The sequence below is a fragment of the Melopsittacus undulatus genome, chromosome 4 (assembly GCF_012275295.1).
Source record: "Melopsittacus undulatus isolate bMelUnd1 chromosome 4, bMelUnd1.mat.Z, whole genome shotgun sequence".
Lineage (NCBI taxonomy): Eukaryota > Metazoa > Chordata > Aves > Psittaciformes > Psittaculidae > Melopsittacus > Melopsittacus undulatus.
In genome coordinates this window covers 13,992,037-14,010,056 of record NC_047530.1, presented here as the reverse complement: position 1 = coordinate 14,010,056, position 18,020 = coordinate 13,992,037, and the positions used below count along the sequence as shown (strand labels likewise).

At 43.3% G+C, this 18,020-nt stretch overlaps 1 protein-coding gene across 4 annotated transcripts in view; it reads left to right on the top strand.

The window, feature by feature from the left end:
• Nucleotides 1–1,119: 1,119 nt before the first annotated feature.
• TMEM260 (transmembrane protein 260) overlaps nt 1,120–18,020 on the top strand; it is a 34,626-nt gene continuing 17,725 nt past the window's right edge. Inside the window, exons 1-3 of one of the 4 annotated variants that reach the window (XM_031051968.2) lie at nt 1,120–1,327; nt 6,273–6,304; nt 7,065–7,216. In XM_031051968.2, the coding sequence (XP_030907828.1) occupies nt 1,165–1,327; nt 6,273–6,304; nt 7,065–7,216 (347 nt within the window). In that variant the 5' untranslated portion in view covers nt 1,120–1,164. The other 3 variants (XM_013129872.3, XM_031051967.2, XM_031051966.2) reach the window with 3 other exon arrangements.

The following is an 18,020-nucleotide window of genomic DNA, read 5'->3' as shown; positions in this document are numbered from 1 at the left end:
CTTAAACAGGGGAAGTTTAGATTGGATATAAGGAAGAAGTTCTTTATTGTGAGGGTGGTGAGGTACTGGAATGGGTTGCCCAGGGAAATTGTGAATGTTCCATCCCTGGCAGTGTTCAAGGCCAGGTTGGACGAAGCCTTGGGTAATACGGTTTAGTGTGAGGTGTCCCTGCCCATGGCAGGGGGGTTGGAACTAGATGATCTCAAGGTCCTTTCCAACCCTAACTATTCTATGCTTCTATGATTCTATGTCTTCATAAGTGATCTGGATGATGGGATCAAATGTACTCTGGATGAAGTTTGCAAATGATACCAAACTAAGTGGGAAATTGATGCTTTGGAAGGGAGTTTCACCCAGCAAGACAACCTGGGCAGGTTGGAAGAGTGGGCTAACAAGAACCTTATGAAGTTCAACAAGGACAAGTGTAAATCTTGCACCCGGGTAAACATAATCCAGGAGTGCAGCACACGCTGGGATCTAGCCAGCTGGGGAACAGCTCTGTGAAAAGGTACCTGGGGGTCCTGATAGACAACAAACTCAGTAAGAGTGCACAGTGTGCAGCTGTGGCAAAGAAATCTAGCAGGATGTTGGGTTACATCAACAAGGGCTTCACCAGCAGAGATAAAGACGTCACTGTCCCATCTACTCAGTGCTTTTCTGGACACACATGGAACATTGTGTTCAGTTTTGGTCCCCACTATATAAAAAGGTGAGGACAGGCTGGAGAGAGTCCAGACCACGAAGATGACCCAAGGACTGGGAAGCCATGTGAAGAAAGGCTGAGAGGGCTGGGTTTGTTCAGCCTGGAGAAAAGAAGGCTCAGAAGAGACATCATCCCCAGGTCCCGCTGGAGAGACTACCTCGGACAGGCGGGGAAACCCGCTCCCCCGCCGCTGCGCGGTGGTTTCGCCCCGACCCACCCCGCGCAGTGGTCCCGCCCGGCTGCAGTTACCGAGGGGTGCACTCCTCCGCCTCGCCTTCTTCGGCTGTACCAACTGCTCACAGCGGAGGGAGTGCAGGGACAGGGCGAGAGGTGGCGTTGAATCGCCCCATCGAGCCCACGGCCCTATCTGAGCGTCATTGATGGCGGGAGCTCCCGGGAAGCAGCCCGAGAGGAGTGGGAAGGCGAGCGGGGCGGGGCTGCTCCCCCCGCGGGTCGGTGGAATGGCATGGCCCGCCAGTCCCGCGCCGCTGAACCCGGAAGGCTCTGTGGTGCACATGGGGGTCGGTGCCGGGGCAGGCGGTGCTGCCGCCGGTGCGCTGGGCGCTGCTGTGGCTGCTCTCTACATGGCCACGCTGCCGCCTGCCCTGCCCGGCGGGGATGCGGGTAACGTACCCAGCGGGGAGGTGGCGCCATGGGGACCCTCGCCCCCATAGGGGCTGGTGCATCGCGGTCACGCTTTGGATGTATGGGAGGCCTGAGCTCTTAGGGGCTAGCGCATCGCTGTCAACACATAGGGTTGGTCACTCCACAGGGGCTGGTGCATCGCTGTTAGCATATAGGGTTGCTGTCATTCCGTAGGGTTTCTCACCATGGGGGCTGCTGTGTCGTCACCCCATAGGATTGTTCATCCTATAAGGTTGCATCCCCTCATAGGCACTGGTCAGTTGCAGTCACTCTGTGGGGTGCTTAGCCTATGAGGGTTGGTGCATTTGAGCCAGGATGCACTACAGGGGCTGGTGCATTATGGGCACCCTATAGTGGAGGGCACAGCCCTAGGGGCTGAGGCATTGCCACTTCCCTCATGGGGTGCACCTCCCACCGAGGCTGGTGCATCGCAGTCACACTTCGGGGGGCACACCCTGGGGGACTGGTGCTCTCTGGCCACCCCATGTAGACCTCGCCATTTGCAGCAAATAGTTAGATGAATTTGAGCCTTACAGCAAAGGCGTTAGAGTCAGGGCCCTGGGCACAGCTGGTGGTGTCAGAAGGCACATGTGCCATCCTGCCAGATCTATCTCTGCTCAGGCTGCAGCTTTCTCTTTTTAATGGAGTAGGTACCTGGTACTTTTGTTTTGTATCCCAGAAGAGCACTGAGTGGGCCTGGTTTAACTCTTGCCTCTTGGCCAGCACTGATTTCAGACCCAAGCTGCACATAAAATTCCATATAAATAAGTGGGCTTTTACTGGCTGCATATATTTTACAGCTTTGGTATGTGTGAAGAGAGAGAGAGCCCATATTTTAACTGCAGCTTTTAAAATCTGCTGTTAGTTTTTGTTTAGAGCTATATGGAAGACACTACTACATGGTAAGCACAGAGTGGTTTTGTCTAGCTAGGTTTAAGGCAGTGTGTATTCAGCGTAGCTCTTTAAACACATGTAAATTTGAGCAGTGATTCAATTGGGGGTTATTTGACTTAAGGGTAACAGGGCTGTGTTTGCATTACACCAAGCTTGTCCTGGTTATTTGGCTCTTGAAGGTGCAGCCTTATCCATTTTCCCTGTTCCCGTGTTTGGATCAGAGGGACCCTGTTGTCAGAGCTGTGTTAAAAGAATTTATTTCTAAAGCTTTTCTCCACAGAGCTTGTGTCCCGTGTTCCAGATGCGGTGTGCAAGCACAGTTGCTTAGTCTGGCTGGTATGCACCCCAATGGCTTTTATTTCAGCTCCTGAGTTTGTAAAAGGGCTGGCTTTAATCCTCCTGCTTTTATCGGTTAATATGCAATGATGAATATATTTACAGTTAGTTTCATTTTATCTTTTAAAGTACTCTCTGATGGGAAAGCCGTGTTTATGAATGTGCAGGGTGTGAGTGCTCTGAACTGTTTGTGCTTTGTGAAGCCTCGGGAACCTTGGTTTTAATTGTCCTTGAGCTTGGGTTTTGCCTCCAGGATGCAAATAACCATTAGCACCCTTTACAAAGTGAGATGTGGGTTCTCCTTATGAGGTGATGAATCAATGCTAGGATTTGTGCCTTGGTTAATGTGAGTTGTCCTGGTATATACAGTGAGCAGCCAAGCAGGGCAGGCATGGGTTCACCCTGCTTTCCCTAGTTTATTGTGGTTATTTTATCTCATTTTGGAGGCAGAACGAGGATGGCTCTTTCCCTTATTTCCGAAGGCATCCTGGTTCTTCCTCACACAGCAGCCGTATGTATAGAAAGCAGTGTATATATGTGCAGCTTGCTGTACCCCTCTGTTACTAACTTTTGTCAGAGGTATCAAGGACACAGACTAGATGTGTGCTGCAAACGGGCACAGCAGAGAGATGCCCTGGGAGTGCCCAGACTGGGGACTGGATGCTTTCACAGGCTTCCAGCAACTCATGTTATTGGGAATTATATTAAAGGAAACTTCTCAGGATGGTGTCCCCAGTTAGCCCCATGACCTCACTCTCTGTCTCTCCTTATTTTTGTAGGTTTTTTTTTCCTCCACATTTTCTCCTAATTCAGCTGCCTGAGTTTATGTCTTTACTGGAGCTGAACAGACAGACTCATCCCCACTGTCCTCCTGTGCTTGTCTCAGCCAGCAGCCACCCTGTTGAATTGTGTTAAGGCTTTTTTCGTTTTTTTTTCCCCTGGTTCCTCATCGTCCATGGGATGCTCCAGCACTGCTACCTGGCTGGAGTCCCCTGGAAGTACTCTGCGCAGCCCTGCTCAAGGTGATTAACTTGCCTGTGCCTGAGCATGGAGCTCAAACTTGCACCTTCAAAAGCCCTGAAGCTACTTGTGTGAGTAAAGAGGTGCTTAAGGATTTGGTCTATCAGCTTTCAGGCAAGGAGCCTATTATTTTATTTTCTTTTTAAGCTATCTTTTTAATTGTTCCTGAAGTTTGCAGTAATCCAAAAGTGTAAAGGCAATAGATATTTTCATTGGCAGCTTTCTCATCTTAGTGTTGTAACAAAGAAACGAGAGAATGAATTCTAGTTCAGAAACATCTGCAGGTGTTTAAACAGCTTATAGAGGGATCAAATAAAAGAAAAAAAAGGCTAAAATTTCTCTCTGATGTTTTAGACATCAGCTGCCAACCTTGCTGAGGTTAAATCAGTTTTCAGGCAGTGTTGGGCCTGTTGAACACCTTTATTGTGGAGTCAAGCTGGACAGTCTGAAACGTAGTTACACCAAGATTATGCAGGAATAAACTCTCCAATTTAAACCGGCATGTAAAGATGCTGACAGTCATTTTCTCTCACAAGAAATACACTGAAATCAAATTTGTGGATGCTGTAGTCTTCCTCTGTGTGTTTTGTCATACAATCATAGAATGGTTTGGGTTGGACAGGACCTTAAAGACCATCCAGTTCCAACCCCCTGCCATGGGCAGAGACATCTTCCACTAGACCAGGGTTGCTCCAAGCTCCATTCAGCCTGGCCTTCAACACTGCCAGGGATGGGGCAGCCGCAGCTTCTCTGAGCAATTTAATAATTTAATTTATTTTTGTCATTTAATAATAGCACTCTGTACTTACACAGCCTGTGGAGGCTGTAAGTGATACCCAGGTATGTGGGTGGGATATGAAGAATTAACCTTATCTGAAGTGGTGGGTGTTGAGCTCCTTTTGGTTTTCCCAGTGGAATTCAACAGGCTTACAGTCTGGGAGCTTATTTTTTCAGGCTTTCTTACTTTTTTCCCCTTAATGCTTGGGAGGCAAAATTGTGCTGTTGGCTTTCAAAACCTGGCAATGGCATCCACCAGTATTGCTTTTTTCCTGCAGCTTTCTGGTTGGTATGTGTTGCTTTGGAGTTATTCTTGCCTGTGATATGAGCCAATATCATAGCAACATGCATGAAGTTGAATTTACTCTTTATCCATTTTAGCTGTACATGCAGCTATATCCCAGGAGGACTTAAATGAAGGTGAAGCCATGCCTAGCTTGGGAGCAGCATCCTCACAATGTGATGACATACACCATGAGCTGCTCACAGAGTAGTGCATGCTGGCATGCCAGGAAAACCCAACAATGCTGAGTTTAGGGTTTCCTTTGCTAGCATCATCTTCTGCTGTGTGCAGGGGTATTGATGGCTTCCCAACCTCACCATGCCCTAGGAACATTGGAATTGCTGAACACTAAAAGGCTCAGTTAGGGATGGATGTTTTTTCCGTTGCATTCACTTTTTCAGGGCCATCTTGCAGTAGGTTGAAAGTTTCCTCAAATAAAGTAGCAATAAAAATAGGTGGCATTTAGAAGTGTGGTAAAATCCACATCCGAAAGGCTTTTGTGCAGAACGCTGCAGGGCATTGTGCGGGGCAGTAGCTGTAATTTGCCAACAGCAGTAGAAGGTTGACTTGCATCTTCTTTCTAAAATATGTTTGCTGTAATGCCAAGATTTAAAGCTGCCATTTGTACAATCCTCCTCCTTTTCGTTGGATGGTAATGACATAATAATGTGTACAAATTTAAAGTATTTTTAATTTAGCATTTAAAGCCAAGGCACCCTTCGCTTTGTATATTTACTACCTGACAATGGGACAGAGCTACCACAACCTTGACACTTGCAAAATTGGCAGGACCAGTAAGGCCAGGCTCTGCAAAATAGGATCATGAAATGTGAGGGAAAGTAGCAAAACCAGCAGTAATTTTTTTTTTTGCCTTTTGGTTCATCCCTGAATGTGTTGTGCTTATTGAATATATTTCATATACGCTGTTCAGGAGTGTTGCAAAATGCTTCAATGTCAAGTGCTCTAAAAATGCCAAGTATTATTAACTGTTATGCTGTCATAGGTCTTTTTGTAGCAATTATCTGTCTTGCTATAAAATACAAACGAAATGCAAAACCTCAGTGGTGTTTCTAATGGGAGCAGCTGCTGGATGCAGTAGCTACTGACAGGTAAAAGAGTTACTTGTGAAGCAGAAGCTGCAAGAATTGCTTTTAGCATCAAGGGAAAGCAGCGTTCCCAAATACACAGATGCAGATTTACACGATCAATGATGACATTTTCCCTCTTGGAAACTATAAAGCTGTGGGGGTTTTCTTAAGCGTTGCAAACTGTAGTGCTTGAAAGTTACTGAGTCAATTGGTTTTAATTTAAAAAATACATACGCACAAATGTCTGCCTTTTGAGTATCTCAGGCCATTCTTTACCCAAGCCTACCTATACGTTCACTTATCTGTTCATGAAAGTCTCGCGAAAACATACAAAAGATATTTTGTGCAATGACATCAGAGGGAGAAAATATTCTTAGAAAATTTCATGCTGTTAAATCTCTACAGATTTACAGTTTTATCCAGTCAAATTAATGCAAAACCCCAATGCAAGCATTTGGATTTTGAAAACTTTGGAGGAGTGTCATTTCCTAATAGTAATTATTGGTTTTACATTATTTTTTCACAGGGGAGCTGATCACAGCCGCATATGAGCTTGGAGTAAGTATTAGTTTTATTGTTTAATCAATGCTCTCATTAACAGTTTTAGGAATTAAGGAAGTTTAATTAAGCATGGAGTAAAGTAGATTAATTTATTTTCAAACCACAGTTTTTACTAACTTATAAGTACAGCACGCGACAATTTACTTCAAGTTTTAAATCCAATTAAACTAAATTATAAAGCAAAGGCTTTACTGTATATACAGTAGCTGGCTTATTATCAACCCAAATTTTGTATAAGCTGGGGAGAATAAAATAAATCGGGTTAACAATTTTAATAAGTTTTATTATTTAATAAACTTTATTATGGTGCATGATCCCTTTAGGCAAGACCTTAGGACTGTCAGTGTGGTGGTAATCCGATAGCAGTGTGGTCTTTCAACTTGCTAACCAATAAAATAGTTGAGAAGCTGCTTTTTTTGAAGAGGAAAAAAAAAAAGAAAAAATAAGAAAAAAGGGAAAAAAACAGCTGCCTTTTGAATGACCCTAATATACTGTGAACCCAAACAAGGAGCCCTTTAAGGCACGCTAATGAAACGTGGCACCTCCTTTTCTCGCTTCCTCATTATTATGGGTGAGGCGTGGAGCCAAATCCACTAAGGAAAAATATTTGTGGAGTAAAATTGGTACAAGAGGATGGGTCAGGGAGAGACAGCACTCGGAGATCCCTAGCTCCTGCCGCTGGACCCCAGTGTGCTGCTCTCCTTTTGATTTCGTGGCATTTCACCCCTTTTCAACCCTTTGTCCGATCTGTCCATAGGTCGCCCACCCTCCCGGCTACCCCCTGTTCACGCTGCTAGCCAAGCTGGCGATGGGGCTGCTGCCTGTCGGCTCCTCTGCCTTCCAAGTCAATCTCCTCTGCAGCTTGTTGGGAGCAGCTGCCGCCTCTTTGCTTTTTTACACGGTTTTCAGGTAAAGTCATTGAGGATGTTTATTTGTTGGTGTGATGCTGTCAGGGTGCTTTCCAGTCGGCTCGGGATGTTTCCAAAGGCTCCCTGTGTTCCCCTCTGGTCTTCAGACTAGCATTTCCCCTCCTCCCTTTCCAGCTGCAATTGGTTCCTCTGATCAACCTAACAGCAGTTTAATCTGAATCTGACCTTCTTTCCTTCACAAAAGGTCCCTCTTTCTTTTCTTTCTGTTAAATAATAATAATAGTAATAATAAAAAGTGCGCCCTTTCCCTTACACAGACATGACAGGTTGTTCAGGCTCATTATCACAAATCACCGCTCGGTTTAACTAACCAGAACTAATGAAGTTTGTCGTTCTCGAAAGATGCAGATGGTCTGTTTAAATTAACAGGATGAACTTCACCTATCGGGATACTGTGAACTTGGTTTAATTGCAGCTCCTGGCGGAAGTGGATGGGCAGTTGCCTGCCAGTGGTACCCAAGGACCAGGGCGAGTATCAGTGCCAGCCGCTTTCCTCTGGCATAGGTGCAGCATAGTAGGGGACTGGCCAGAGCCCATCTGTATTCTCCGGACCTCTAACCTTGGGAAAAAAGGGAACAATCGGGATGTGCACGTGGTTGGGGGTTTTGTTAACCCCGCTTGTCTTTGATGTGCAAGTTCTGGCTGCTCTTAACCTCAGCCTGACCCATATTTGAGAGGATTATCACAACCCGTAAAAACAATTTCTGATGTTCTTTTGCAGGGAAAATAGTGCACATTTTGAAGCAGCAAACAGTGAAATCTGAAATGTTATCAGGGTGCTTTGGGATGAGACGGGACGCTTCCTTACTGAGATTATTTTGACAGAAGCCCTTTTCTCCCACCCGTTTCCAGAGCTGCATCACCCATTGGGGAAAGCTTCTGAGAGAGTGAGAGCAACCTGGAAATAAAAGCAGGAACAAATTGGGGGGCCAGATCCTGCCCAGCCTGAGAACCCTGAGCTCACTCAGGGTGTTCACTGTGAACACTTGGTTCACAGTGTGCATCCGTCTGGGTGCATTTTTCTCTACTGATGAGAAGTTGCTTTTTGCTCATCTCCTTTCACGTAGCACTACATCAGCTCCAAAGCACACCTATTGGAATTACTTAATTCCTAGATATTTCTATAGGCATTTAAAGTGATTGCTTTTACTGTTGGGTAATACATGTAATTAAGTCAGTGTTATTTAATTTAATATCCTGTATTTTACAGTGTGTTTGGGGAGCGGGAAGTGGTGCTGCCCTCCCATTCACAGTGCCAGGCGCAGCTTCGGATCACAACTCCTTTTGATTATATTAAAAACTCCCTCAAGGAATTGCTAAAGGTTTTGAATATTGTGTTCTGTTTATTAATTTTTTTTAATGATAGTTATTCACGTTATTACAGTTACCGTGAAGATCTTCCCTGCTTTTTAGATTTAGCTGCAGTGTGTGTGACTGTTCGTTACATGCCCATTTTGTGCCTGTGAAATTAAGCAGTCATCGCATTAGAGAAACAAGAATACAGGAGAGAAATGATGGGCTAAGTTGGGGAATTATTTTTACACTTCCAGAGGTTCAGGGGTTTTTTTTGTTATTGTTTAATTGGATTTGGAAGATGTGACTTCCGTCAAATTTGAAACATGCACGAAAGAGCGGAAAACTGGGAGCTGAGAGATGATAGAAACTATTAGGACTTACAGAAAATTATTTCATAGATAGAAGGCAGTGACAAGATCAGCCTAGCAGCAATTTATTTTATTTTTTTTAAATAAATTGTAAGTTATTGTGGGCCGGTTTTATTTCCAAATTACAATTTTATTCTTTTTTTACACCTTATTTTATTCTTTTATACACCTTAAAATTGATTTTTGTGTCACTTCATGCAGAAAAAAATATTCTCTTTCTATTGCCGTCTACTTAAAAAAAAAAATCTCTCCGAAAGTCCTTACTTGGCACCGTCTGTGTGAAAGCTGCAACTGTCTGAAAACGATATGTTTTGATTTTAACCGGGCTTGTGCGTACTCGCAAAGAATCTAAACTGGTCTGTGAAATCTCCCCTACATTTTTGTGTTTTAATTAAAATTTAGCTGATGGGATGACTCTCACGAGGTACCAAAGGAAAAATAAGCACCTGCTCCTCTTGCCATATGAAATGTGGATGCTAATATGAAAATATGTAGATGTTAGGAATACAAATAATTGATGAAGTACACATCCTTTGGGAGCAACACGGTTCAAGTGGCAAATCTTTCTCTTCAAACAATAGCCACCCTTCAGCCGGGAGGAAGCCATCTCTATGGTAATGGGGCTGACGCTGCCCTATTGATCTAGTGGAAGAAGACATTGTACAATGTCAGTTAGGTTGTTACAATTTCATTTGTCGTCTGACCTGAACTTAACCTCTAAAACCTTTCTTTTCTCCCCACCAGCCGGGTAGGGTTGCTGTTTACCCTCTCAAGGCTTTTTCTGGGCATCCCAGCATCCCCGTACAGTAAATCTCTTCCCCTTTTTCCCCCCCCTTTGACTCTTTTTGTTTAAGAGGCATTTCCTGAGTTTATTCCTTGGTAGGTCAGGACAATTTCTTTGCTGTGTAAGGAAAAAGTCGCAGTTTCCTCCAAGGCTGGGTGATGTTTGGGATGTTATGGTGTGTGTGTGAGATTAGGATCAAATTTATTCCTTAAACAGATTTCTTCTCTGCCAGGTGATCGCTGGTGGGATGCTCTGTATAGGCACTGCTGGAGTTGATAGGAAACAACCCCAGTATCTTATTTGTTTATTAATTTTATTATATTATTGATTTCATTATATTATTTTTTAAGCCTGGATTGTGCTTCTTAAAACAAAGTTATGTCTAACGGCATTGATGCAAAAAGCCCTTTTATCAGTAATCCAGACTATCACTGAACGAGCGATTTACTTCTTTGAATTAGTTCTCAGATATGGGTTTCCCCCCCCCCCCCTCCACCCAGTCTTAATAAATTGCTTGTAATTATCGTAAAATGGCATTTACAAAGAGTTTTCTCGGACTGCTTGTAACTGAGGCAAATAACTCATCTTTGCTTTGAGAGAGGGGGAAGCTGCTTTATGTTTTTAGGACACAGCAAGTGCTGCTATAGGATTGTTTCTTTAAACAACTATTTATTTGTTTTACTGTGGGAGGCAAAGCATAGCAAGTTTACAAAGTAAACCAATTATCTACTTGTAATATGATTGCCAAGGTGTCATTTTCTGCACAGATGCATTCTTCGCATTCTCCGTTGCAAAGAGAACTAGGACGTTTTCCCCATCTTTAATGTGCTGGGGTTTTTTCTCAATGTATACCTTTTGTAGCTTGGCTGTTTTGCCGTATCTAAATACACAAAGCTAATTTATTGCAGGGGCAGTAGTGTCATTGCTCATACTTGCAGTAAGTTTTTGCCAGCTTTATTCTGGCTGAGTTGCACATGGGGTTTTGAGAGGGAGGAAGTTGTTGCACTAAGTTAAGCTGTTCATATCTCTTCGGTTGCTGTTCTGGGTATCATGTGGAGTTTTGGACTAATATATATATATTTATATATGTATATATTCCCTGTCCCCCCAGACCTTCCAAGCAACACACTGTGGATGTATGTGAAGACTAGTGCCAACTCTTCTCCCAGTGCCAACAAAAGCAAATGTTAAGTGTGTTGTGTAACGAAATCGTTAAAATGACTTAATAATTTTGAAGTCATCAAAATGTTTTGGAAACAGCAATTGACCATTCTGATGGCTCTGAAGTTTCTTGCTCCAGTGATGTGTGTCCTGGAGCTCTCATGGGAAGGTCCCTTAGAAGGACCAGGCATGTTGGGGCACCGGGAGGATGTGTCACCTTCATGACCTTCCCCAGTGGGTCTGCTGCCTGCAGCAGGTGGAGGAGTATTCCGTATTCTGTGGGGTTTGTGAGTTTGTTGGAGCAGGAGCCATCCCCAAACAGTTTGGCACCTTTTTTTGGGTGACGGTTTGGGGAATATGGAGGGATGAGAGAGGAGCGCTCCTGCCTGGCATGATGGTGCCCACTTGACTGTAGCGAGAAATTTCAAGTCAGGCTTTGGGGAAGGAGGAATATCCTTACAGGACATATTTGGATTTTTCCTGATTACAGATTATCAGCTCTGTAGCAGTGTGAAGATCTCGGCTGTTTCAGAAGCAGCTGTGCTTAGTAACAAGTAGTTCCCAAGTTTTAGGAGGAAGAAAAGAAAGGAAGGTACTCAAGTGTTAATTTCCTGTTAGAAGAATATCTACCGTGATCTCTGGATAACTGATTGTATATATTTTATATTTTTCCCCCCTTGTCCCCATAATAAACTGGCACTGAGTTCAGTCTGTTTGAAGACGTTACCAAATCTGTTAATTTGCATTTTGCTCTAAAGGAGGCACATTAGGCTGCAATAACTCTTCATTTTGAAGGGGGGGAAAGCAGGGCAAAAAAACTCTTTTTTTTTTTAAAGACTGAAGAGTCTTTTCTGACAGCTAGTCAGAGTTAGAATTAGTTCAAGGAAATGTTAATAATGCACTGCCTGGCTTAATCCCTTTGATATCACCAGGTATCCTCCTGTTCATGGGTTAATTGCTTTAAAAGCGGAGGCAATATTCTGAGCGGTGGGCCGCTTCACCTTTTCACAGCTGTTACCATTGAGTGACAACTAAATCCCATGTGTAAGATGAGGAAGAGCTCAATCTCCAATTGGGAGAAAATTTATGTAAACCGCAATCCCTTCAGAATGTGCGGAAGTCACAGACTTTCTTGATTTACTCTGCTTTTCCCAGAAAGCTCCATTGTTCCCTTCCCTAAGTCCCATCAACCCTTTGTAGCAGAATATCACAGTGGCGGCAGATAGCTTGAAATATATAAATGCTATCATAGCTCTGATTAATAGTGGCGCTTATGAGTCAAGTCTGATAACGGAGCAGCTCTCCACTCAATTTCAGATACCGCTAATGGAATCTGTCTCCTGCAATTGTAATGTGAGAAGGGCTAATTTGCCATGGAGCTTGGAGCTGTCACCAGCCGGGGATTGGGGGGTCAGATGGGAGCTGCCAGGTTTTTGCCCTGCAGCTTGTATCTCTCGCTTTGAATAGCGCAGCCCCCTGCCTGCCAGGGAGCTGATAGGCCGCCGGGGGGTTTATGCCACTCCGTACAATAGCGAAGGGCTGCATGGGCTGACTTGGTAATTGTGAAGCCAGCTCATTTTTATTTTATTTTATATTCTATTTTTTTCCTTTTTTTTTTTCTGCAGCTGTATAATTTCTAATAAGGGGTTTTAACAAATGTCAGATTAGGAAAAGTTTCTGCAATTACAAAAAAAAAAAACTTATAAAACATTTAAATAGCTAAATTCAGTTCCTTCTGAGGGTTAGGGTTTTTTGGCTGCTGGAAGTAGGCACTGGTTATTACAGGCACCCGGGATAAAGGCGTACCTATTTTCTAAGGATTGTGAATCAAATAATGGGTCTAACTAATATATCCTTTCTGCTTGCAATGACACCGGGAGAGAAGTTCTCATTTTTTAATGGCTGGAAGCACAGTTTTTACAACTCACTATTTAGAAAGGTGTGAGTATGCAGTGATACTTATTACAGCAGCGCAGCAGTTTATGCATTTTATCAATCTGTCATGAGTTGTTCCACTCATTGAACTGCTTTGGAATAGCTTGACAGGGAGGCATTGAATTTAATTACCAGACTTTATTGGGAAGAGGCTGCTGCAGGCAGGCTCTGCTCTGACGTGGTGGTGGTAGGAATCCAGGAGCATGCAAGGTTTGAGGTTGGGAAGGCCTGTTCCTCATTCTCCTTCTGAGCCCTCACAGGGGGGCTCTTCCTATCCCAGGTGTCCAGACCTACTAAGGTCCCCAGTGCCATCCCAGGGCACCTTGCTGCAGGGGCAGCTTGATTCTTGCAGCAGGAGGACACAAGAGGTGGCGTGCAGGATGCCTTCTGCACATCTTGGTGACATTCACAGGCCCGTATTTACAATGGGACAGGCAGGGACTCAATAGTGTCCTACAGAGGTGGTGTCCTTACTGGATATGTCCATTCCAGCAGGACATATGCAAGTGGGTGCAACCAGCTCCCCTTAGCCAAACTCCTCACTAGTTCATGACTCCTTAACCAGGCTGAACCATCCCCTCTTGAAGTTATGGTGTTTCATTAAAATAACTAGAAGTTGAAAAAGGTGAATAAGTTGTGTCAGTCCCTAGTTGGATATGAGAGTGTATTGAGCAAAAGTAACATTTGGTGAATGTGGTGAGTAGTGAGGATGTTACCTGCTCACTCCCACCCCGAGGTATTGCAGGTCCATGGGAATGCTGAAGTTGCGTGATACTGAAGTCTTGTTTGATGTGAAGGTCCTGCCCATTTGCTTGGTTTCTATTTTTTCCTTATAGCTTTGAAGACTCAGCTGGCACCAGTGAACCAAGCTATGCTCTCCTACCTCCTCCTCCAGCTCTGGAGTGGAGGCTGCATGCAGGGCTTCAGTGGCTATTCAGCTCTAGGTCCTTGATGAAGAATAAAATCTGGTTTGCTATTCCTCATAGTACCTGTACTGTGTCAGGCTCTTCAGCACTGACAGTAAGAGAACTTTTGTCCATTGAGTGTGACTAAGAGGCAGGCAAACCTAGAGGAATTGAGGTTTTGGGGGATAATTGTTATTACTTAGGTCCTAAACTCATGTTTGGATTTTTGTGTTTTATTTTTTAAATAGTAATTCTATTTCACCACCAATCCACATGCACACTTAAAATTTATCTGTAGAAAGCTGTTGAATCTTCTGAGTCCCATTCTTCTTAAGTGTACGTCAAAAATCTGGTGGTTTTTATAGATCAAGTAAGTGAAACCTCTTAAGCTAAATTCAAAGTGTTATATCTTTAATGCGCTAGTCTTTTACAGCATGGAATAAAAATGCATTGAAGGAATATATCTTTGCTACTGCAAAGGGAAGTCCCAGCATGACAGAAGCAGAAGTTGTTGGTTATGTCACTGGAGCCTGTGCACTTGTACAGGGAGCTGCCAACATCAGGGTCATTATCTGCAGGTGCAGGGAGAGACTTAAATTAAAAGACTCCATTAGTTAGTATATTAGAGGAGATTTTAAATAGCAGGAGAGTTTTTTCTTATTCCACTGACTAAAAATAAAAGATGTGAGTCTGAGATCAGCTAGCAGTAAAGTTTTTGAGAGAACAGAAGGCAGAAATAACCAGCTTATTTCACTAGGTACAGATAGATGTTTCCAGTGTTTAATACATCAGCTTCAAATATAAAGAGTTACAGTTACCTTATTACTTTATGAATCCAGTGCATCAAATACTGCATTTAATGAAAACATCCTAACTAAATTCCAATTTCAAGCCATTTTTAGCTTTATACCAACAATTTTGCAAATTATTAAATATAAATGTCTGCCATGATTTTCTAAATAAAAAGTAAAAATGCTGATCAAGTTATTTGTTAAATACATATAGATATAACCTGTGCTCTGAGCTAACAGATAGTTTTACCAGACTTAAGGAGAGGATAAATTGTAGATCGCAAACTGACGTGTTTTAGTGATTTAGTGTGGTTTAGTGTCCCTGCCCATGGCAGGGGGGTTGGAATTAGATGATCTTAAGGTCCTTTCTAACCCTAACTATTCTATAATTCTATGATGCCAGCAATAAGAAGCTAAAAGCTGTAATTGCAAAACCAGATTAAAATACCTAATTTCAGTTTTCCTGATTATTCCTGTAAACTCTTAATAAAAGCCTGCAGCTAAAATATTTCTGATTAAGGCAAGTTTCAAATGCTTGTGTCTTTGGAGCTCAGGCCCAGCCACACATTTTTTCTACTTGGGTGTCTGAAAAGGAAAGCAAAATAATTTTATTTTTTTTATGTCTTTTCCTGTTATGTTTAGGGATGCCATGGGAAAATATTCCTCACAAAGGCATTGGAGATATTCAAGTCCCGCCTGAACAAGTTCCTATGTGATGTACTCTAGGTTACCCTGCTCTTGCAAGGGGGTTGGACTAGATGATCTTTCGAGGTCCCTTCCAGCCCTTGGGATTCTGTGATTCTGTGACTGTGTGGCCTTTCCTTTGCTGTTTCTATCCCTTCTGAGTGCATTTTAAGATGATGGGGATTTCTGCTTATGTTCAGAAGCTGGCTGACTGATAGTAAGGGACCTTCTTTCTGCTTGATAAAGTGCTCCACATGCTTTGAGCAGATCTTGTCCCAAACTAATGATTTTGCAAACAACCTGTTCCCTTGGTTTGTATTTTAAGATAAACAAGCCTGCAAGGCAGCTTTTATTCAAGCTCGGTGCTTCAGTCCTTCTCGAAGTGGGCATGCTGGTGGTACCTGTAATACCCTGGGAGAAGTTAGGAAGACTTTTCCATTGTTGCATTGGCTGCAGTTATTTTCTTTCATGAGCCGATTTCTGCATCCTGAAGCTGTTCCAAGGGCAGGGTACTATTTTGAGTGCTTTCTTCTAGGTGACCCCACTTTCCCAGGATCCTCCCTCCACTGGACGGAGCCTTATAGCAGGGTTTTGCCAACGTTTTGCTCTTTGTAAAGGCTCTGGTTTTGAGGGAGTCACTGCAGGGTAGCTTTGTGCCTACACTGTATTGACAGATGAACACTGTATGGTTATTACCACTGCCATGGCTTCATTGTTGGCAACCCCTGTTTCTCATACCAGTTCCAAGACTGAAGGGAGCATGCTACTCTTCCTGCTCCCCAGAAGCAATGGAATAAAGCCCTCCTAGATGTTGTAGTATAGATGAAGTGTTATAGGAGGGTAACCTCTGTTGTCCATGCCTGAGTTGCTGTCATCTCCTTGGACTGTGTACGTTTGTGCCATTTTGATGCTAAGGCAAGAGAGATGCAGCATGGTGTGACTGCTGGAGAAATCCAAGAAGCAGACAGGTATCAGAGTTCAGTAGTGCATGGAGATCCTCATGTCCATCAAAATGAGCAGTATAAACATGTTAGCGCAGCTCCAAGGTAGAGTAGATTTAATTTAGCTGCAGCATGACGTTGACGTCATTGCATAGGATTCGTTTTTTCTTTTCCTGCCAGTGTTACTTTACACTGTGAGCTGTTGCATTGGATGAACCTGATGGATGTGAGGTTTTTTTTGCCAGCTAATCTTCATCCTTATCTGGATATACCTTTTCCCATCACTTCAAAGAGTGTTTCTTTCTGAATCAGCAAACTCATAAACTCATACTTTCCATTGCTGGTCGCAGAATCTGCAAAAATCTCTTGGTCTCCAGCTTGTATTTCCAAAGCTACTGTCTTGATGTTCTTCAAGAATGCAACACATTTCCATTTGGTTTTTTAACATCTAGGATACTTTAGGAGCTTAATGCTCCATGCATGCAACATGCTTTAACAAAGTAACCCTAGCAGCCTGGCTTTCCCACAGGTTTCACAGGAAACCAAAGGCAGTGCCAGCTCTGTTGACAAACAGATCTGTGGATTGTTCTTAGTGCTGGATCCCGACCCTCACTGCTCAGTGAGTGGAGGTGTCCTCTATGCCACATAGCTGGGATAAGGCTTTAAGCTTTGGGTTTAGTAGCTTTTGCTTAAGCCTTATTTCATAGAACTTGAATCGCAGGTTTGAGACATTTTTATTGAGAGGATGGTATTTCTTTCATCTCATTTGAACCCTAATGATATGCTACAGTCTTTTCTGGGAAAGACAAGGAGAACTGGTAAATGATTGGGATGTTTGCCTAAAATGCTGCTTTTCATCTGAAGGTTTTTGGGAAGGTTGTTTTACCTTTTTTTTTACCTTATTTCCTTGCAAGAATTTCAAAGGGATTTACAAAGTTGTTTCATTATAACTAAAAGTTCATGCTGTCTAAAAGGGTTTAGTCAAATGGGGATGTTGTGTAGTGGGGTTTGTGTGTCAGGGGATCTCTTGGTTTTTAAATACACATGGCCATCCTGCCCTTTCCTGCTTTTTTTTAATTTAGGAGCAGAAACCACTTCTGACTTAATTCCTGCAAACTCCATTGCATCTTTCCTTTTTCCTGCTTAGATACCACATCTTTCTCACAACAGAGAGGAGGAGAGCACAATCATAGCCCTTGAGGCTTGAGAACCTTGCCAGACAGGTCATATGTGTCCTATCTCTCCCTTGGAGGATACAGACTCAAAGCTGGCTTGGTGGCAAAAGCAATGGAGCAGCATTCATACCTGCAAATGCCTTTTCTATAGGCAATTGTGTGGGTTTTGAAACATTATATTAATGCAGTGAGGGTCAGGTCTTGCCATGGAGAATTTTGTGCCAAATACCTGGACCTGTGTTGAACCACAGTGAAGTTTAGAGGCTGGAAGACTCTCCCACGGTGACATGCATCAGTGAGCACAATGACAGATTCTAGTGGTTTGCCTGATTTCCTACAGAAGAGGTTCCACATCACCTTTCTTCAAAAGCTTATAGGGTACTTTGCAGACACAGATTCAGTCTGAAATAGTTCCACCTTCTGTCAGTTGGGAATTTTCAGACTGATTTTCCCCTTCCACTGATTTTTCAAGACACTTTCCTACCATCTAGATGCTGAAGCTCTGTGTCATTCTGTGCTTGTCTCTGTCTGGCCTTGGACACCTGAGGGTGGTTTTCTTTTTTTCCAGTGTTAACTGAACAACATTACTTCTTGCCCTCTAGCTACCTTCTCCTGCAGCTGCACATCTCAAAATGCTTTACAAAGGAGATAAAAATCCTTAGTCCCATTTTGCAGATGCCTAGGGCAGCAGCAGTGATGTGGCTTGCCCCAGACTGTCTGATATCAGTGGCAGAAGGATGAATA